Source organism: Silurus aristotelis, assembly GCF_946808225.1.
Source record: "Silurus aristotelis genome assembly, chromosome: 2".
NCBI lineage: Eukaryota > Metazoa > Chordata > Actinopteri > Siluriformes > Siluridae > Silurus > Silurus aristotelis.
In genome coordinates, this window is record NC_139575.1 from 1,873,098 (window position 1) to 1,895,035 (window position 21,938).

General features: G+C 41.7%; 2 protein-coding genes across 2 annotated transcripts; both read left to right on the forward strand.

Annotated features, from left to right (window-relative positions):
• Window positions 1-5,601: 5,601 nt before the first annotated feature.
• LOC310738929 (serine protease 27-like) lies at window positions 5,602-7,975 on the forward strand. Its single transcript, XM_083564440.1, has 7 exons — window positions 5,602-5,711; window positions 6,255-6,275; window positions 6,364-6,532; window positions 6,637-6,905; window positions 7,138-7,283; window positions 7,379-7,554; window positions 7,658-7,975. Exons 1-7 carry the CDS (start codon window positions 5,663-5,665, stop codon window positions 7,662-7,664), a joined length of 837 nt encoding a protein of 278 aa, XP_083420566.1. The 5' UTR covers window positions 5,602-5,662; the 3' UTR covers window positions 7,665-7,975.
• A 10,342-nt stretch (window positions 7,976-18,317) lies between these two features.
• Window positions 18,318-20,742, forward strand: LOC310738990 (serine protease 27-like). The gene is made up of 7 exons (XM_083564512.1): window positions 18,318-18,436; window positions 18,972-18,992; window positions 19,081-19,249; window positions 19,354-19,622; window positions 19,911-20,056; window positions 20,150-20,325; window positions 20,429-20,742. Coding segments are annotated over exons 1-7 (831 nt in total). The 5' UTR covers window positions 18,318-18,387; the 3' UTR covers window positions 20,430-20,742.
• The last annotated feature ends 1,196 nt before the right edge of the window (window positions 20,743-21,938 follow it).

The window sequence follows — 21,938 nt, forward strand, 5'->3', positions numbered from 1 at the left end:
ATCATCACCCTATCAGAAACTCTCTTCACCTCCACTACACTCTTACTGTACGCTTCCTTCAGAATCACCCCTACACCATTTCTCTTCCCATCCACACCATGATAGAACAGTTTAAACCCACCTCCAATGTTCCTGGCCTTACTCCCTTTCCACTTGGTCTCCTGAACACACAACATATCTACCTTTCTCCTCTCCATCATATCAGCTATCTCTCTCCCTTTACCCGTCATAGTACCAACATTTAAAGTACCAACCTGAACCTCTACTCTCCTACACTGCTCCTTTCCCTGCCGTCTCTGTAGACGCCTTCCTCCTCTCCTTCTCCTCCTTCGGCCAACAGTAGCCCAATTTCCACCGGTACCCTGTCGGCTAACGATACCTGTGGCGGTCGTTGTTTACCCGGGCCTCGACCGATCCGGTATGAAATTCTCATTTATGATCCGCATATTTGATTTGGCACATGTTTTACGCTGGATGCCCTTCCTAACGCAACCCTCCCCATTTACCCGGGCTTGGGACCGGCACTAAGAGTACACTGGCTTGTGCCCCCCTAATGGCTGGGTTACCTACATTTACAACCTAATTTCTAATATTTGTTATTATTATTATGACATGCAGACATTATGAGTCTGCATCTCTGGTGAGTAGGTTGTATTTTATTTACATTTTATTGTTTTTGTCATGTTATTAGACAAATATTGATTGTGAACTGCTCCAGATGTACAGATGCACAGTTGTGGTTTTAGTGTAGAGGTTTGGAGTCTTAACTGGGTTTGTTGCTTTAGTAAAATGGTTTTCACCTCCATATGTGAAATGTCTCTCTGTAATGTATGTGTTGTTATATTGTGTTTTGTATAGTATTGATGGTTTCTGTAATTACGATGTAATAGTGGTGGTATTAAGAGGTGGATAAAGTCGCTTACGTCCCCACTGAAGGCCCAGGTACCAATGCATGGCCCGTCACTGGAATTAACAATAACTGGAGCAGCTTTTAGTCACTGACAGGACAACAATTCTTTTGAGTTACACCATTTAAAAAGTCAGTGTGGCTGAATAGAATAGAATAGAATAGAATAGAATAGAATAGAATAGAATAGAATAGAATAGAATAGAATAGTTTTTATGTTAATCCAATTTCTTAAGAAAAGTTCTTCATAGATTCTTCAAATTGTAAGCAATCTGATCATTTGATTACTAAACTCCACCTCTTTTTGTTTATAAACACTAGAAGGAGCATATTATCGCATTTCAACTGTAATAACTGGAGGAGAATTTTGGCCCAGTTACCATGAAAAAGTGTTGAGTTTTTTAGCTTTTAGTTCTTATGTGAACCACTGGTGTGGTCATTTCCTGTTAAATTCTTAAAATATTTGCATTCTTCAGGTCAATCACTGACGATCATCCATAACCAACATGAACTTTAACTCCTTCAACTCCTCAACACTCACAGTGCTGCCATTTACAGAGCTGCTGATTAGGCACTCCTGTCTCCCATTCACCTAATAGTACTTTAAAAGGACTTTTGATCCCCAAAGAAATCTGTGAATTATACGCTCAGTTGCTTTACACTTTGTTGTAACTGAGCCTTGTTACCTTATCTGAAGTTTGCGATTTCTGCAGCTCCTGATATCCCATTATTTGTGTACCTGAACTATTACCTGTTTGCATGTTTTGATTTACATATTTGGACTGATTGCTAGTGTTCTCTTCTGCCTGAAACTGCACCTGTAATTGCATCTGTCCAGGGCCTTCTGTGTGATTCATAGGAAAGAGGGTGAACAGGTTTTGAAATGTAGTTTTAATTATAATTTGAAGCCTTTTAAAAAATACCTCAAGAGAAAAGCATTTCACTTTAACCTACATAGATGTTTAACCAATAAAAAGTGTAACAAAGAAGCTTCATACAAGAATCTAAGTCCATTTATGTTTATACAGTTTTCTAAGAACCAAGCCAGATGTGAAAGTGCAGTAATGAGAGCATGAAATCACACTAGTTGGTAGCTCAGTGGTTAAGGCTCTGGGTTACTGATTGGAAGGTCAGGGCTATAAGCCACGGCAGATGCCCCTATCCAGAGCCATTTACATTTATCTCGCTCATACATCTGAGCAGCTATGGGGTTAAGTGTTTTGCTCATGGGCCCAGGAGTGGAAGCTTGGTGTGGCTTGGATTTGAACTCACAACGTTCTAAACCAGGGTCCACTAAGCTTCCACCTCCCAAATAAGGACTCTGGCTTCCGAATTCTTGACTGACTGGAGATTATTTGGGGCATGGTAGCTCTGAGTTACTGTTTGGAAGGTCGGAGATTCAAGCCCTAGTATCGCCATGCTGCCACATTCAGAACCCTTCAGCAAGGCCCTTAGCCCTCTGTAGTCCAGGGCCGCTGTACCATGGCTGACCCTGTACTCTGACCCCAACTTCATAACACCAGTAGGATATGCGGGAAAAAAAACTTCACTGTGCTGTAAAAAGCACATTTGCTAAGCATAAAGCACGTTTTTTTTTAAACCTGAAACTGATCATGTAGAAAGGGATGACTCCACTGCAAACAAGTCTAGTCCTTCTTACCTGCCATTAAAATTTACTGCTTTTAATTGGCTCTGTACATGTACCTTGCATAATGCCAAAAATGTGAATCAATCATAATACTGTAAACAGGATTTAGGCTACTGAAAAACTATTTCAGGATTTTGACCTTGCTGTGAACTTAACCCTGTTTGGATCCGTAAAAAAAAAAAAATTATTATTATTTTTGCAGTTTTTAATTAGAATTCCATTTAAATCCTATAACCATTTGTTCTTGTGATATTACACTAGCAATATTGGATGGATGGATGGATGGATGGATGGATGGATGGACATAAATTTCACATTGATTACAAAATACTACTGAGGTATGAAGCACTTAACTGTCTCACAACACACTATCTGAGTGAACTTCTGTGCCATTATGAACTCCCTGCCTATTTCTATCAAAAAAGTACAGGCTATTTGTTGGTACCTCAAATAATGAAGACTACAGCAGGTGGATATCGAGTGTTTTGTTAACTGGATATTTGTGGGCTGTCCTCCCCTAACTCTCACATGTTCACTCAGGTTTGTTGATGGTAGCATGGTGACGTCTCTTATCCCAAAGAGATCCCTCATGACTGTGTTAGCTTCTGGTCATCCTTTTTAGTTCTGCTGCCAAAGCGAGTATGATTGGAGTCCTTACCTGTGGTATGAGTAATCAGTGTTCCTGTCCCTTTCCTCTCTTTGGATCTGCCTGCTTCATACTGACATCCTACCTCAAATCAAATCAAATCAAATTTTTTTTGTCACATACACATACATACAGGGTACTGTTTACATACCTCTGTATGGAGTTCTCTTCAATTGGATACCATTCTGTGAGGATGGTTCTACATCAACAGCCTAAAGATGCATAAAGTTGTTGTTTAACTCCAGAACTTTGAGGATTGATTTGGACTGTAATTAATATTAACACTCTGCTACAATGTGCTCAGGACCACAGTCTGCCTTTAATCACTGCACACCTCAGCAATGGAACTGCAAGTATGTCAGAAAATGATTCTTTTGACAGTAATGCTGCATATTGTGTAGTATTTCAGGCTCGTTTATGCAGATACGGGACATTTCGGATAGTGTGATATTATAATAGTTCACCCTCAAGCAAAAAGCAAGGACTATTTATTTCTGTAGCCCCTGTAGCCAAGCCTGCGGCAACAGTGACAATAAAAGCATCTCTGAGACGGTATGAGGAAAACAACCTTGTCAGGAATAAGCACAAAAAGAATCCATCTTGTTCTGTGAGATGTTGGAGTGTAAGAATTTGATAATTGCTTTGAATCATTGTCAGATCTTGACTGGAAGCCTACTCTACATGCGGGAAATTCAGAATTGGGTCAGGTCTTGTTTTGTTGTTAATCCAAAGCCACAGACATTTACTGGCAGGCATGCTAGAATTAGTACTCATTAGTACTCAAGTACTCATAGGCACACCTTTCAGTGGACTTCCTCAACATCCCCCTTACTGGTTCTGATTAGTTTGTCTGATTTGTTTTCCAGGTCTGCTATAAACGCATTTCCTCTGATTCACGAATAGAAATGTTAATTGTAATCATCAGCCACACAATTCTGATTTATGTGTTTAAAGTGAAATTCAAATCCCAGCATCACAACCTGCCACTGCTTGGCCCTTGAGCAAGGCTCTAAACCTTTAGTTGCTCAGATAAATAAACAAGATAAGTGCAAGTTGCTCTGGAAAAGGTCATCTGCTAAATGTAATTGTCAATTTACGAGGTGGCATCAAAAGACTCGCTCTGTTTACAAGAAACCAAAGTTTATTCAAGTCAAGTTTATTTCTATTGCTATTTTCACAACAGACATTGTCTCAAAGCAGCTTTACAGAATTTTAAGAGTTAAGGTGAATGATATGCATTTATCACTGATGAGCAGCCATGGAAACTGTGGCAAGGAAAAACTTACTTAGATGACATAAGGAAGAAACCTAGAGTGGAACCAGACTCAAAAGGGGAACCTCATCCTCATTTGGGTGGCATCAAGAGTGTGATTATAGTCTATAAACAATACAGGGAGATCTCAGGGAGCGTGATTGTAGCATGTTAAAAGACGGTAAAGATACATGGGAGATAAACAATTTAGTGTTTTGTGAGTAAGTAGCAGTAGTTTGTACTCGATTCAAAACTTAACAACAGGTAGCCAGTGTAGGGATGAGAAGATTTGGGTTATATGAACATACTGTATGTACTCAACCTTGTGAGAACTGGACAAAATGTAGCCAGTCTGGAGGTCATGAACGCATGGACAAATTTCTCTGCATCAGATATAGACATGTTTCTTAGCTTAGCAATATTTCTAAGGTGGAAGAAGCTGTTTTTGTAATATGGTTGATATGAATTTTAAAAGACAAGTTGCTGTGGAGAAGAGTGGAGGGAATTATAAAAGCAAATTGGGACTAAATGTGAAATGCAATGTTCAAAAATTACATACCGTACTGATGACCAGGTGACCCAATACTTTTGGCAAAAGATTGCAACGTATGTAGATAATCTATATATCCCTGTTAAGATGCATTGGGACAGTGTCTCTCCTTAACCATGGAGTGCCATGACCCTTGCAGGATGTTGTCCCCACAGAATTATCATTATGTACTGATCGATGGATTCCAATAAATCGTGTAAACAATAAGATTAAATTATCAGACAATAATAAAGTAATTTAAAAGCCGCACATTTAATAAACCCATCATGTCGGTTTAGACCCTGGCAACATTTTTTTTCAGTAATGGTAAAATGTTTGTTTGTAAATATGATCTCAGATTGAATTATTGTCCCCTGTTATAGATGAGGAAGTATAATTTTTAAACCTATAAATAGATTTCCTGTGTGTGTGTTTTTTCTAGTATACCTGGATTCTTGTCATGAAGATAATTACATGCTAGGTGTGAAGACTGGAAATGTTGTTACTGATAGACTAATAGGAATGTTTCCTAAATAAAGTGGGACAGTCCGATGATGTAACAGATCAGTATGTTAACACTGTTAGTTGTAGGAGGACTGCTATAATAAGTGTCAAGGAACCTGCTATAGTGTCACTTTAACCTGCAAGTTGAACAGACAGATACTGAACTAGATCCAAACATGGTGAGATTCCAGTGTGTGGCTGTGGCTCTGCTCTTATGCTTACAAGGTAAGACTTTAGCAATAATTACTGAGGAAAGTTTCTTTATTTACGTTTATTACAATAATGGCTATGTGCAAATTTATACAACATTGGTCATTGTGCAAATAGCTATAGCTGTAAGTATAACTTGATCCAGCAAATCCTGTAGCTTTCCATTTTAGTTTGTTATAATATGTACTGACCTTTGATTATAAACAGATTTAATTAAAGGTAAAGATTATGAAATGATAACACTTGTTGATTATTTTATCACACATTGTATTTTGAGTTGTTGAATTTATAAAATATCGCAAACATACAAATGATGCAGACATCTAAAAGACTTATGTGCTAATTTAAAAAAATAATTTTTTAACCTATTTATTTCTGTAAAGCTTCTTTTGAACAGTGTGTTTTGTTTAAAGCACAGTATAGTTTAATCTTGACTTGTGTTTTTATCTCCATTCTGTTTGTTAAACACCTGAACTTCTGGCATTTTGTTTTATATTAAAGTTGTCTAAATCCACATCTGCATCTTGTTGAACTTAGCTTCTTCTTCTCTCATTCCAGGTTCTCTTTCCCAGCTGGATGGTGGGTATTTCTCTTAATTAATTTGTATTCTCCTCTGTTCTGCTGAATGATGCCATTCGGATTGTAACTGATGTTTCTCTTTCTACAGTATGCGGTCATGCCCCTTTTAACACCCGTATTGTGGGTGGGCAGAGTTCCTCAGAAGGAGGGTGGCCATGGCAGGTTAGTCTCCAGAGCCCTGATTATAACGGACATTTCTGTGGAGGAACCCTGATCAACAAAGACTTTGTTCTGACAGCAGCCCACTGTTTCTCCAGGTTTGTTTCATTCAATTACATTTTATTTGTATTGATACATATATAATAATTTTATCAGTTGTGAATGTAAGTAAAGAAATGAATAAACGTTTTTATTTCTACAGCACCATCTCTTCTGCTGTGACGGTGTATTTGGGGAAACAGACTCTAACCGGTTCTAATCCCAATCAAATTACGAGAGGTGTAACTCAGGTGATCGTTCACCCCAGCTACAACAGCGCCACCCAAAACAATGACATCGCCCTTCTACGCCTGAAGTCTTCAGTCAACTTCACGGACTACATCAGTCCAGTGTGTCTGGCAGGGGAAGGCAGCAGTTTTCCAGATACAACCAGCTGCTGGATCACCGGCTGGGGAAGCATTGCCTCTGGAGGTAAAATACATAGACATGAACACACAGGTTTCTGTGATCAAAAAACCCAACATATTGTACTTGTCAGGAAAATCTCACCTACAGAGGTGTTTTGTTTGCATCATCAGGAATAGTTGTAGTTTGTTCCTTATTGGGCTGAGCTGAAGGATTGTTTCAAGTGGGTTTCTATGGCAAACCAGAATAAGTTTTGATAACTTTTTAAATGTTTTCATGTCTTTGTTTTTGTTTATAGTGCAACTGCCAGCTCCTGGTGTTCTTCTGGAGGCGATGGTGCCTACTGTCAATACACAGATTTGTGATTTTCTCCTGGGATTTGGCTCCATTACCCCAAACATGATGTGTGCTGGTTACTACCAAGGAGGCAAAGATACCTGCCAGGTAAACACACAATAGGAAGACATTTGTAAATAAATACAATTTGTATCAACCTTCAACAATCAAAAAATGACAAAAGTTTATTTCTCTTTTAAAAGGGGGATTCTGGAGGTCCGCTGGTCATTAAGCAGGGTGCTGTCTGGGTTCAGGCTGGTATCACTAGCTGGGGTAGAGGCTGTGCTCTGTCCTATTCACCTGGTGTGTATACTCAGGTGTCTCAGTACCAGTCCTGGTTATCGAGTGTCATCGGCCAAAACCTGCCAGGATTTATCAAGTAAGACATTATTTACTCAGGAGTATGTTAGGCCATGAGTCTCTAACTGGCTTGAGCTGCAACTCAGTAGTTTTTGGTCCTAATTTGTTCTTGTATCTTGCAGGTATTAACACAGTGGAAGGACTGATGGACGTACCCATGGACCAAGTGCAATGAAACAATTTTCCTTTAATAGACTGTGTTTATTATTTAATATGAAATGTTATTTGCTATGATTGTCTATATTTATTTTTTTACCACGATGAATCTGATATACATAGTAGTTATATTTGAAGCTGTTTTATATTTTGTAATTATAAGGAAGCGTGTGATAATGCTCTTGTACAGTACCACGTGTTTACATCAAGATTACATATTATTCATGTAATCTATTTATTTCATTAAATTACTCACCTGATTAAAAGATAATTACCTGTATGAACTTCTTGTCCGAGTCATTATTTTACGTGTTCCTACATTGTGAACGTTGTAGATTCATGAGGGAAATGGATCGAATGTGAGTGTTAGTGTGGGTAAGGGGTAATAAAGATGATAAGACTGAGTGAATGTAAACGTGATTGTGAAACATTTTGTGGAATAGGGTAATCGTAATAGGATGTGGTAGCTCAGTGGTTAAAGCATCAGACTCCACCACCAAGCTGCCCTTACCCAAGACCCTTAACACTCAATTGCTCAGTTGTGGGTCACCTTGTCTAAAAGCATCTGCCAAATGCCATAAATGTAAATGTAATTAAACAAAATAATTGTTCTCACTTGGAATATTCACTACACGGATGCCCAACAGTTTTGTGACTACCATTGTGAAAGGTCACAAGTTCTAATCCCAACACCACCAATGTGCCACTGCTGTGGGGATGTAAGTACCTGGTTCGGCAGTGACTTCTTTTACCACAGCACTCCTAAATCCTCCAATCTATTCTTTTAGCCAGGGTAATCAGTCCGTCTAGGTCAGATGGTAGCTCTCATCCAATATCACTCATTATGCCTGAAACCTGAGTAGGTCCCCTGGTGGTCTAGTGGTTAAGATGCAGCGCACCCACCGCTGCGACCCGGGTTCGATTCCCGGTCAGGGAACCATCCCCAGCCACTCTTAGTGCCGGTCCCAAGCCCGGATAAATTGGGGAGGGTTGCGTTAGGAAGGGCATCCAGCGTAAAACATGTGCCAAATCAAACGTGCGGAGGATCCGCTGTGGCGACCCCTAACGGGAGAAGCCAAAAAGAAAGTTTATGCCTGAAACCTGAGTCATATATACGTTCACACGAATGTGCTGGAAGCCGACCTGCATGATGTTGTTTGCGTGTTGTTCGAAGTTCGCAATGCAAGGATCACTTGTATTGCAAGTTAAAGTCAAGTCAAGTTAGGTGTTTTTCTATAGCACTTTTCACAATGAACTTTAAAACAGAATTTATGAGTGAAGGTGAACGATGGGTATTTACCCCTTATGAGCAGCCATGGTAAATGTGGCAAGAAAAAACTCCCTTAGATGTTCATAAGGGAGAAACCAGTACGCACGTGACCTCCCAACCATGGCAGGTCGGTCACGAAATCGATTCCCAGGTGGGACCCTGGGTGCTGAGGGACGGGAAGCGGCACAGGTGGGACACCCCTGGACATAACGGGTGACCTCCTCAGTAATCCTTGGCCACCAGTATCTTGTCTGGACGAGCTGGACCGTCCGTTTTTCCCCCGGGTGGCCCGTGCCCGGTCTCTCGTGGACCGACTGGATGAGCCCGCGTCGGCAGGAGGTGGGGACGAAGACAGGTCCCTCGGGACACCCCTCGGGAGCTGGTTTCTGGAGAAAGGCTGTAGGGATCTCACTGTCCATGTCCCAGACGATGGGCCCCACGATGAGTGCGGGAGGAAGGATCAGGTCTAAATCGCTGAATTCCTCAGGCCCGAACACCCGGGAGAGGGTGTCGGCCTTTCTGTTCAGTGCCCCGGCTCAGTAGGTGACATAAAACTGTAACCGGGTAAAGAAGAGGGCCCGGCGAGCCTGCCTGGGGTTAAGTCTTCGGGCCTCCGTAGGTACTGGAGGTTCTTGTGGTCGGTGATCACAGTAAACAGGTGCTTGGCACCCATCAGCCAGTGCTTCCATTCGTCCAGGGCCAGTTTATAGCCAGAAGCTCACGGTTGCCGATGTCGTAGTTTTGTTCTGCGGCGGAGAGCTTGTGCGAGAAGAAGGCGCACGGGTCGGGCTGTGGAGGGGTGCCTGACCGCTGGGAGAGAGCGGCCCCCACACCAGTTGAGGAGGTGTCAACCTTGACAACGAATGGCCTCCAAGGATCTGGATGACGCAACACGGTGGCGAGGCAGAAGCGTTGACGGAGCTCGTTGAAGGCCTCCTGGGCCTCGTGGGTCCGCTTCAGGGTTCACGCTTTACCCCTGAGGAGAATAGTGCGAGGAGCAGTGATCTGACTGTAACCGTGGATGAATGGACGATAGAAGTTTGCGAAGCCCAGGAAACATTGGAGCTCCTTAAAAGACTCCGGGACAGGCCAGTTCCTCACTGCCTTCACATTCCCTTTGTCCATCTGTATCCCCTGTGCGCTGATCACGCTGACTGTTGAGTCGTCGAGCACCATGAATAATATTTTGATCAACATGAAAATAAACAACTGTTAATGTAGGAAAAGCAGACACTTGTACACAATCAGTTAACCTGTTAGTCTTCGCCACTGTTTTTGGGACTCACATCTGAAAATACTTAACCTAAATTTAAATGTTAACAGTTCCTGATAGAAGTGGGCTACATGCACGCATTCACTGCATGATTTCTTCCAGACATAACATTTATAATTGAGGCCAAACAGTTTCATCTTTGTTTTATCAGACCATATTCTCAAGGGTATACTAATGGACAAGATATTTCAGGTTTTTAATTTTAATAACATTACAGACATTTGTAGAATTTTGTCTTTACTTTGGGATACAAAGTGTAGATTGATGATTAAAAATATATTTTCAAACGATTGAATTATCAGGCTGCAACATTACAAAATTGAAAAAAGTTTAACATTAACACACACTCTCGGTTTACTGTTTACATGAGGGATATACTTCACTGAACAAGACCCTCAACTATCAAATAACAATATACTCATATACAACATACCCATATGCCCATATACAAATGTCCTCATGTAATCTGTAGGGACACTGACCACACTGTGAGGGGTTTATCTAACATCCAGAGGAACAAAGAACAAAGGTGTACATTGTACAGTATGGTACAGTATGTGGGAATTTTTACATTGTTCTCATGAATATTTAATGAAAAAGTAGATGGTCATAATTAAAATCAGTTCATTTGAATGTAATTTATGTTGTTGTCTCATAATGCATTAATGTCTTTCCTTCATGTTCACTTGTGATGTTTTTGACCTTGTTCATGGTTTTTGTAGTTCAGAAGTCCTGCTTCCTGTGCAAGCTGTGGAAACTGCATCCTCAGTTGACCTGTTCGGCGATAGGCATACTAATGATGTCGCTTTTAGCGAAGTCGTGGTCTACGTCGTCGCTTTCGAAGAGACTAGAAGGCGATATGTCGCCGTCAGAGGGACTTGGAGGCGAAACGCCACCATCAGAGGGACTTGGAGGTGAGACGTCGCCTTTTGAAAAGATAGGGGGCGAGACAACGCCTTCTGAGGAGCTAGGGGGCGAGACAACGCCTTCTGAGGAGCTAGGTGTCGCGGTCCGGCGGCGGGACGACCTCCTTTTCGTGGCCTGGCGGCGGTGTGCCATCTCTTTCATGGCCAGGTGGTAGTACAACCTCTCTTTTAAGGCCAGGCGGCAGTGTGACATCTCTTTCGCGGGACTGGAGCGGAACGGCACCTTCGGGGGAAACCCGGAGCTGAGCGCCCACTCAGCGGGACACTGGAGCTAAACGAAGAAACTCTGGAACGGAGCTGTGCACTCGGAGGAACTGAAGGTGCAGACGTGGAGATCTGCCGTGGAGATCTGCCGTTGTCTCGACCATCCCCAGGAGTTGCCTGATAAAATTCGGCATAAGAACCAAAATCGCCTCCCTTAGCGCTCCACAGCCTGCTGGCTTTAGAGAGAGCATTTCCAGACAGGAGGGAAATACAAAAGGTGATCTTGGCCCACTCGGTGGGGAATTTGGATGACTGCACATCCACGTATCTGCCAACGCTCTGTAGGAATCCCCCTCATTTCGGCCATTTCGCCGGAAAAGCGAGCCGGGAATTCCAGTGGGCTCTCAAAGGGGCATGGTGCAGCCGCACTTGCATTCTCCAGAGCCGGCAAACATGATCTGCAAGGAGCAGCAGCGAGCTTCCGGGTAAAATCCTAAGCGGCGTTCGGCTGCCGATCTCATTTTCAGTATATGTCAAGGTATGGACCATGAAGCGGGAGTAGCTCTATCATGTTTATTGAGGTAAACAGAGCACAACACAGAGTCAGAACGAACTAACTACCCATAACACGGGTTTAATCTGTAAAGCCGGTATAATCCTCGAAACAGGTACAATCCACAGGGAAGGTAAATAATCCATGACACATGAGTAATCCACGGAACCAGCAGGGAATGCTGCAGTCTCGGGTTAGGTCAGTCACTGTAGCCATAAAGTAGGTCCGACAAGAGTGATATGGGAATGGAGGCTTATATGGGAAATATAATGCCGGGAGTGGCAGAACAAGGCAGCATGACAGCTACTGAGGGGGGCATGGCAGGTGGATCCCTGACACTGAACAAGCAACTAGCCAGCCTGTGTTGACAGAAATGGTTGAATCCATTTAGATGATATAGAGAAGAAATTGACAAGAACAAGCCACATTAGCATCATGTAAGGAGAACGACAGTTGATTGTCCATAGTCACCCCAAGGTATTGCAGTGGCTAACAGGGAGAGCAGAGAGTTATGAAGAGTTATTCAGAGATCATGACCTGGAGGTTAATTACCTGGGATGACCAGCAGTTGTGTTTTGCTGGGGTTGAGTTTTAGTTGATGAGCACTCATCCATGAAGATATGTGGTATCTGAGGAAGGAAAAGAAAAGATGAGTTGAGTGTCAGAAGCATAGCAGTGGTAAGAAAACCCAGGTGAGGATTTGACCACCAATAGAGTGGGCATAGAGAGACCCTAGTGGAGAGTCTGCATGGGGTAGATGTGGACTATCTTACCATGTTACCTGGTATGAGCAACATTTCGGGTAGGAAGCAAACCATTCCCATGCTGCTCAATGGATACTGAAGCTCCTGAGAGTAGACAAGAGACTCATGGATGACTGTGTTGAAAGCTGCAGAAAGGTCAAGAAAAATGAGTACAGATGACAGCTTGGCTAATAAAGCAGTATGTAGTTACTGCTAAAAGGGCTGCCCCTGTGGAATGTGCAACTTTGAAGCTAGACTTTTTTGGATCATTTAAGTTGTTCTGTGTGAGATAGACAGACAGTTGGAAAGAAATGAGAGAAGTGATAACAGTCCGTAGTTGTTAAAGTCTGATTTATCCAGAGCAGGTTTCTTTAAGATGGGAATAACCCTAGCTTGCTTGAAGGTAGTTGCCACATGGCCAGATATTAAGGACCGGTTGATAATCATGGAGATGAATGGCAGGAGGTCTTGTGATATACTCTGAAGTGTAGTTGAAGATATTAGATCCAGAGGGCAGGTGGTGAATCTGCAAGGTTGGATGACTTGTCGGGTATCTCATCTTCTGCTATAGTTGTGAAGCTTGACAATAAAGGAGTAGGGGATTCCTAGCAATGTATTGTAGTCATTGTTGAGGAGGTAAAGGTCTGGCAGATTTCCATAATCGTTTTATCATAGATGGAGGCAAAGTCTTCAGCAGTTAGGGACGATGAATCAGGTGGAGCAGGGGGATTGAAAAGTGAAGCGCTTTTCACAATGGACATTGTCTGTGTCCATCTCTTCTAGGAAGTCTCCAAGAGGGCAGTATTATTACCACATTATCTCTGCAGAGCTGTTTTGACACAATGTCTATTGTTAAAAATGTTCTACAAATAAACACAAATTATTTTTTTACATTTTCTTTCTAGTAGTAGTTATGACAATAAGGCTGCATATGTTGTAGTATTTCAGGCTCGTGTATGCAGCTATGGGAAATTTATAATAATAGTTATTATAATAGTCAATTCAATTCATGTTTATTTGTATTGCGCTTTTAACAATGAACATTGTCTCAAAGCAGCTTTACACAGATAATGTGGTAATTAAAAGCGAATATGTTCTTTAAGTAAGTTTGTCACTGATGAGCGAGCCGGTGGCGACTGTGGCAAGGAAAAACTCCCAGATATGGCATAAGGAAGAAACCTTGAGAGGAACCAGACTCAAGAGGGAACCCATCCTCATCTGGGTTGCACCGAATTTCCATTTGTAGCAGATATACAATGTTGCGGGGTACAGTGATGATGATCAGAAGCAAACTGTATTCCTGAGTGTAGGGACTGTTGACATTAACTACAGTTCAATCCATCCTCAAAGCGGCCGCTCTTATGCTGGAATTTCATGGAACCACCCAAGTCATTGATGAGAAACCGATCCAAGCTGCAAAGAGTGGCCTCCAGTCGAAGAGAACACTATCCAGAGGCAGGCCTGGACAAAGTGGGAAGATCCACGGAGGGGAGAGGGGCAGGAACAGTGGTCACTGGAGTCTCAGAAGCAAGTTTAACTGGACAGAGAGAGAGAGAGAGAGAGAGAGAGAGAGAGAGAGAGAGAGAGAGAGAGAGAGAGAGAGAGAGAGAAGAGCGTGACAGGAAGAGAAGGATATGGATTATTAAGTGTCTTTATTATTGCATAAAAGTTAATGTAAATGTCACTGTTCAGTTTGGACTCTGGCAAGACTCGCTATGGCAGCATAACTAAAAGGGAGAACCAGAAGGCAACACAGACATGAGGGATCTCTGGGATAAGAGACGACCCACCACACCACCATCAACAAACCCGAGTGAACGTGTGAATGTGAGGGGACGACAGCATACAAATATCCCAGTTCACCAAACACTCTATATCCATGTTCTCTCCAGATCTGAGCCTTTACCTAAGAAAAAATCTACTGATCAAAGGCTTGACTGAATAAATATGTTTTCAACCTCGACTTGAACACTGAGACTGTGTCTCCCAAACACTGACTGGAAGGCTGTTTCATAACTGTGGAGATTTATAAGAGAAAGATCTGCCCCTTGCTGTAGTCTTCATTATTTGAAGAACAAACAGATAGCCAGCACCTTTTGATCTAAGTAGGCATGGAGTCATTATAATAGTTCACTTTCAAGGTAGCAAAAGCAAGGACTCTTTATTTCTGTAACCCCTGTAGCCAAGCCTGCGGCAACAGTGACAATAAAAGCGTCGCTGAGACGATATGAGGAAAACAACCTTGTCAGGAATTTATTTTGGAGTGTGAGAATTTGATAATTGCTTTGAATCATTGTCAGATTTTGACTGGAGGCCTAATTTACATGCGAGAAATTCAGAATTGGGTCAGGTCTTGTTTTGTTGTTAAGCCAAAAGCCACAGACATTTACTGGCAGGTATGCTAGAATTTTTACCAGTACTCATAGGCACACCTTTCAGTGGATATCCTTAAACACCACATTACTGGTTCTGCTTAGCTTGCCTGATTCCTTCTCCATGTTTGCTATGAATGCATTCCTCTGATTCACTGATACAAAGGTTGATTCTCATGATTAGTCAAGTCAAGTCAAGTCAAGAGGCTTTTATTGTCATTTATACTATACACAGTGGTACACAGTACACATTAAAAACCAAGACAACATTCCTCCAGAACCCTGGTGCTACACTAAACAACATAGAGCTTTAACACAACATAAATCTTCATAAAGTGCATTGAGTGCAACCGAGTGCAAACAGTGCAGACAAAAAAAACAGTACAGACAGACAGACAACACAAGACAATACAAATACCACAAAAAAGTGCTGACTAGAAAACCTACTGTGTACTTTGAATATACAATTGTGTGCAAGGAGAACTATAAAAACTATAACCAATAATTATATGTAAACAAACACAATGCAGTACAAAAACAGCAATAGCAGCAGTCGAGAGATGCAAAAAAACCAGCATATAAACAGTGTGATATGGTTAAGTATAAATAATAATTCATAAATAGTGGTGGAATGGATTGAGATGAGTAATGTGTGTGTGTGTGTGTGTGTGTGTGTGTGTGTGTGTGTGTGTGTGTGTGTGTGTGTGTGTTGGAGTGGGTGTGTGTGTGTCTGTGTGTGTGTGTGTCTGTGTTTGTGTGCGCATTTCAGTTCAGTTCTGTGTATTGAGGAGCCTGATGGCTTGCGGGAAAAAATGTGACTGCCCGAATGCTTCGGAACCGCTTTCCTGATGGCAGGAAGGTGAAAAGTGTGTGTGACGGGTGAGTGTGTGTGACGGGTAAGTGTGTGAGAGGAGTGTGTGAGGTATGTGTATATGAGGGATGTGTGGAGTTGGCCACAATGCTGTTAGCTTTGCAGATGCAGCGTGTGGTGTAAATGGTAATAATAGAGGGGAGAGAGACTCCGATGATCTTCTCAGCTGTTCTAACTATCCTCTGAAGGATCCATCGATGTTCAGTGAAAATGGTCATTCTGTGCTCTCCTGAAGTCCACAACCATCTCTTTGGTTTTGTCAACATTCAGATACAGGTTGTTGGCTTCACATCAGGCTGGTAAATGGTGCACCTCCTCTCTGTTTGCTGACTCGTAGTTCTTGCTGATGAGACCCACCATAGTCGTGTTATCGGCAAACTTGACAATGTGGCTCGAGCTGTGCATTGCTACACAGTCGTGAGTCAGCAGAGTGAACAGCAGTGGGCTGAGCACATAGCCCCTAAAGGGGCCCCAATGCTCAGTGTGGTGGTGCATGGTGATGGTGAGGGTTGTGGAGATGGCATCTTTCATAAAGCGGTTTAGACAATACACAAACTGCATGGGGTCCAGGGAGGGTGGAAGCTGGGTCTTAATGTGCCTCATGACGAGCCTCTCCAAGCACTTCATCATGATGGGCACGACGGGATGATAGTCATTGAGGCAGGAGAAAGTAGACACAGGAACGATGGTCGTTGTCTTATGGCACGTAGGAACAACATTGCTGCATAGGGAGATGATAAAAGATATCTGTAAAGACATCTGCTAGCTGTTCTGCACATTCCCAGAGATCTCTGCCAGGAATGTTGTCTGGTCCAGCAGACTTCCATGGGTTAACTCTATATAGAGTTTTCCTCACTTCAGCTATGGTTAGACAGAGCACCTGGTCACTGGAAGGAGGGGTGGTCTTTCTTGCCTTCACGTTGTTCTGTACTTCAAACCAGGCATAGAAGTTGTTCAGCGCATCTGGGAGGGACGTGTCACGGTCACAAGCAGGTGATGTTGTCTTGTAGTTCGTGATCGCATGGATGCCCTGCCCCATGCGCCGGGTGTCTCCGCTGTCCTGGAATTGGTTGTGGATTTTCTTTGCGTGTGCACGCTTCTCCTCTCTGATGGCATGGGACAATTTGGCCCTTGTTGTTCTTAAGGCCATCTTGTCCCCTGCTCTGAAGGCGGAGTCTCTTTGTTTCAGCAGCGACACACTTTTGCAGTCATTTACAGCTTCTGGTTGGAGCATGTAGTGATGGTCTTTGAGGTGGTCACGTCATCAATGCACTTGCTGATGTAGCTGGTGATGTGTACTCCTCCAAGTTGATGGAATCACCGTTGGTTGCAGCCCTCCTAAACATGTTCCATTCAGTGCACTCAAAACAGTCTTGTAGAGTAGAAGTGGCTCCTGCTGGCCAGGTTTTCACCTGTTTCAGAACAGGTTTAGCCACATCCATGCGCAAGATCCCAAACAAACACAAAAAGTGTTCTGGAAGAAGTCATCTGCCAAATGTTATTGTAATGTTATTGTAAATTTATAAGGTGGTCTTCCTGATCTCTTCTCGTCGCCCTGTGATCAAATATCTCTGTGGCAGATTTGGCCAGTTTCATGCACTATTTCACGTTTGCTCTTTGTTATGGCTTGCTCTCCATTATGTAATTGCAGGTGTGGTAATGCACATGGGTCAGAGTAATACTAGGTAGCACCATTAGTCTCTAAACTTTTTGATACGACCTTGTATAATGAATAAACCTTTAGTGTTACCCACATGTGGAGGGGCTACATTTTAAGTCTGGTTTCTCACAAGGTTTTTGCCGAATACCAGCTCTGGAAGTTTTTTTGCACTCACCACCACCACCACCTGTGACTCATTAGTGTTAAACTTGGAGAATAATTCATAGATTCTATATATCTCTGTAAAGCTGCATTGGGACAGTGTCTCCCCTTAACCAGGGAGCTCCAGGACCCTTGCAGGATGTTGTCCCCTCAGAAATACCATCACGTACTGAGTGATGGATTCCAGGAAAGGGGTTGTATAAACAATAAGATAAAGTTGTCAGACAATAATAGAGTAATTTAAAAGCCGCACATTCAATAAACCCATCGTGTCAGATTAGACACTGGCAAAAAAAATTTCCAGTAATGGTAAAATGTTTGTTTGTAAATATGATCTCAGATTGAAGTATTGTCCCCTGTTATAGATGAGGAAGTACAATTTTTAAACGTATAAATAGATTTCCTGTGTGTTTTTTTTTTCTAGTATACCTGGATTCTTGTCATGAAGATAATTACATGCTAGGTGTGAAGACTGGAAATGTTGTTACTGATAGACTAATAGGAATGTTTCCTAAATAAAGTGGGACAGTCCGATGATGTAACAGATCAGTATGTTAACACTGTTAGTTGTAGGAGGACTGCTATAAAAAGTGTCAAGGAACCTGCTATAGTGTCACTTTAACCTGCAAGTTGAACAGACAGATACTGAACTAGATCCAAACATGGTGAGATTCCAGTGTGTGGCTGTGGCTCTGCTCTTATGCTTACAAGGTAAGACTTTAGCAATAATTACTGAGGAAAGTTTCTTTATTTACGTTTATTACAATAATGGCTATGTGCAAATTTATACAACATTGGTCATTGTGCAAATAGCTATAGCTGTAAGTATAACTTGATCCAGCAAATCCTGTAGCTTTCCATTTTAGTTTGTTATAATATGTACTGACCTTTGATTATAAACAGATTTAATTAAAGGTAAAGATTATGAAATGATAACACTTGTTGACTATTTAATCACACATTGTATTTTGAGTTGTTGAATTTATAAAATATCGCAAACATACAAATGATGCAGACATCTAAAAGACTAATTAAAAAAAAATATTTTTGAACCTATTTATTTCTGTAAAGCTTCTTTTGAACAGTGTGTTTTGTTTAAAGCACAGTATAGTTTAATCTTGACTTGTGTTTTTATCTCCATTCTGTTTGTTAAACACCTGAACTTCTGGCATTTTGTTTTATATTAAAGTTGTATAAATCTACATCTGCATTTTGTTAAACTTAGGTTCTTCTTCTCTTATTCCAGGTTCTCTTTCCCAGCTGGATGGTGGGTATTTCTCTTAATTAATTTTTATTCTTCTCTGTTCTGCTGAAAGATGCCATTCGGATTGTAACTGATGTTTCTCTTTCTACAGTATGCGGTCATGCCCCGTTTAACACCCGTATTGTGGGTGGGCAGAGTTCCTCAGAAGGAGGGTGGCCATGGCAGGTTAGTCTCCAGAGCCCTGATTATAACGGACATTTCTGTGGAGGAACCCTGATCAACAAAGACTTTGTTCTGACAGCAGCCCACTGTTTCTCCAGGTTTGTTTCATTCAATTCCATTTTATTTGTATTGATACATTTATAATACTTTAATCAGTTGTGAATGTAAGTAAAGAAATGAATAAACGTTTTTAATTCTACAGCACCATCTCTTCTGCTGTGACGGTGTATTTGGGGAAACAGACTCTAACCGGTTCTAATCCCAATCAAATTACGAGAGGTGTAACTCAGGTGATCGTTCACCCCAGCTACAACAGCGCCACCCAAAACAATGACATCGCCCTTCTACGCCTGAAGTCTTCAGTCAACTTCACGGACTACATCAGACCAGTGTGTCTGGCAGGGCAAGGCAGCAGTTTTCCAGATAAAACCAGCTGCTGGATCACCGGCTGGGGAAGCATTGCCTCTGCAGGTAAATACATAGACATGAACACACAGGTTTCTGTGATCAAAAAACCCAACATATTGTACTTGTCAGGAAAATCTCACCTACAGAGGTGTTTTGTTTGCATCATCAGGAATAGTTGTAGTAGAAGTGGTAGTTATTCAGGGTTTGGTTGTTAATCAGAGACACAAAAGCCAGGAATTTATGTTCCTCATTGGGCTGAGCTGAAGGGTTGTTGAGGTGGGTTTCTATGACAAACCCGGGTATAATTTGATAACTTTTTAAATGTTTTTATGTCTTTGTTTTTGTTTATAGTGCAACTGCCAGCTCCTGGTGTTCTTCAGGAGGCGATGGTGCCTACTGTCAATAAACAGATTTGTGATTTTCTTCTGGGATTTGGCTCCATTACCCCAAACATGATGTGTGCTGGTTACTACCAAGGAGGCAAAGATACCTGCCAGGTAAACACACAATAGGAAGACATTTGTAAATAAATACAACTTGTATCAACCTTCAACAATCAAAAAATGACAAGTTTATTTCTCTTTTGAAAGGGGGATTCTGGAGGTCCGCTGGTCACTAAGCAGGGTGCTGTCTGGGTTCAGGCTGGTATCACTAGCTGGGGTAGAGGCTGTGCTCTGTCCTATTCACCTGGTGTGTATACTCAGGTGTCTCAGTACCAGTCCTGGTTATCGAGTGTCATCGGCCAAAACCTGCCAGGATTTATCTAGTAAGACATTATTTACTCAGGAGTATGTTAGGCCATGAGTCTCTAACTGGCTTGAGCTTCAACTCAGTAGTTTTCGGTCCTAATTTGTTCTTGTATCTTGCAGGTATTAACACAGTGGAAAGACTGATGGACGTACCCATGGACCAAGTGCAATGAAACAATTTTCTTTAATAAACTGTGTTTATTATTTAATATGAAATGTTATTTGCTATGATTGTCTATATTTATTTTTTTTACCACGATGAATCTGATATACATAGTAGTTATATGTAAAGCTGTTTTATATTTTGTAATTATAAGGAAGCGTGTGATAATGCTCTTGTACAGTACCACGTGTTTACATCAAGATTACATATTATTCATGTAATCTATTTATCTTATTAAATTACTCACCTGATTAAAATATAATTACCTGTATGAACTTCTTGTCCGAGTCATTATTTTACGAGTTTCTACATTGTGAACGTTGTAGATTCATGAGGGAAATGGATCGAATGTGAGTGTTAGTGTGGGTAAGGGGTAATAAAGATGGTAAGACTGAGTGAATGTAAATGTGATTGTAAAACATTTTGTGGAATAGGGTAATCGTAATAGGATGTGGTAGCTCAGTGGTTAAAGCATTAGACTCCACCACCAAGCTGCCCTTACCCAAGACCCTTAACACTCAATTGCTCAGTTCTAGGTCACCTTGTCTAAAAGCTTCTGCCAAATGCCATAAATGTAAATGTAATTAAACTAAATAATTGTTCTCACTTGGAATATTCACTACATGGATGCCCAACAGTTTAGTGACTCCCATCCTCAAGGGCCTTTAAATGCAGTACATGCTGCTTCTGATCTGTGTTGATACTTATTGTTTTGTATATCAATTAAATAGGAAATAAGACATCTGTAAACAGACTTAAAGAAACTGTACCATATGTGGGTAAATTGTATGGACATTTAATACCTATATGTGATTCTTCCCCAAACTTCCCCAGAATGGCTGATTTATTAACCTGTTTCTCAAGGGTTAAGATGTTGGTTCGAAAAGTCATTAGTTCAAATCCCAACACCACCAAGGTGCCACCAAAGTGCCTTTGCGCAAGGCCCTTAACCCTCGATTGGTCAGTTGTATAAATAAGATAATTGTAAGTCGCTGTGGAAAAGGCATCTGCTAAATTGCATAAAAATGTTAATGTTAATGTAAACAAAGTGTATGTTTGTTTTAGAGCTGTATAGTCCCAATAAGGTAAACATATGACTGTACATGGATGCTTCTTTCTTCTTCTTCTTCTTCTTTCGGCTGCTCCTATTAGGGGTCGCCACAGCGGATCATCCGTCTCCAAACCACCCTGTCCTCTACATCTGCCTCTTTCACACCAACTACCTGCATGTCTTCCCTCACCACATCCATGAACCTCCTCCTTGGTCTTCCTCTTTTCCTCCTACCTGGTGGCTCCATCCTCAGCAGTCTTCTACCAATATAATTCATGTCCCTCCTCTGCACATGTCCAAACCATCTCAATCTCGCCTCCCTCACCTTGTCACCAAAACATCCTACATGCGCTGTCCCTCTAATAAACTCATTTCTAATCTTTTCCATCCTCGTCACTCCCAACGAAAATCTTCAG

Bases quoted from the DNA above. Each gene is read 5' to 3' on its own strand.
- LOC310738929 (XM_083564440.1), top strand. From the start codon at position 5,663: ATGGTGAGATTCCAGTGTGTGGCTGTGGCTCTGCTCTTATGCTTACAA. The intron at 5,712-6,254 runs GTAAGACTTTAG...CTCTCATTCCAG, and splicing joins TCTGCTCTTATGCTTACAAG to GTTCTCTTTCCCAGCTGGAT. The intron at 6,906-7,137 runs GTAAAATACATA...TTTTGTTTATAG, and splicing joins GGGAAGCATTGCCTCTGGAG to TGCAACTGCCAGCTCCTGGT.
- LOC310738990 (XM_083564512.1), top strand. From the start codon at position 18,388: ATGGTGAGATTCCAGTGTGTGGCTGTGGCTCTGCTCTTATGCTTACAA. The intron at 18,437-18,971 runs GTAAGACTTTAG...CTCTTATTCCAG, and splicing joins TCTGCTCTTATGCTTACAAG to GTTCTCTTTCCCAGCTGGAT. The intron at 18,993-19,080 runs GTGGGTATTTCT...CTCTTTCTACAG, and splicing joins TTCTCTTTCCCAGCTGGATG to TATGCGGTCATGCCCCGTTT.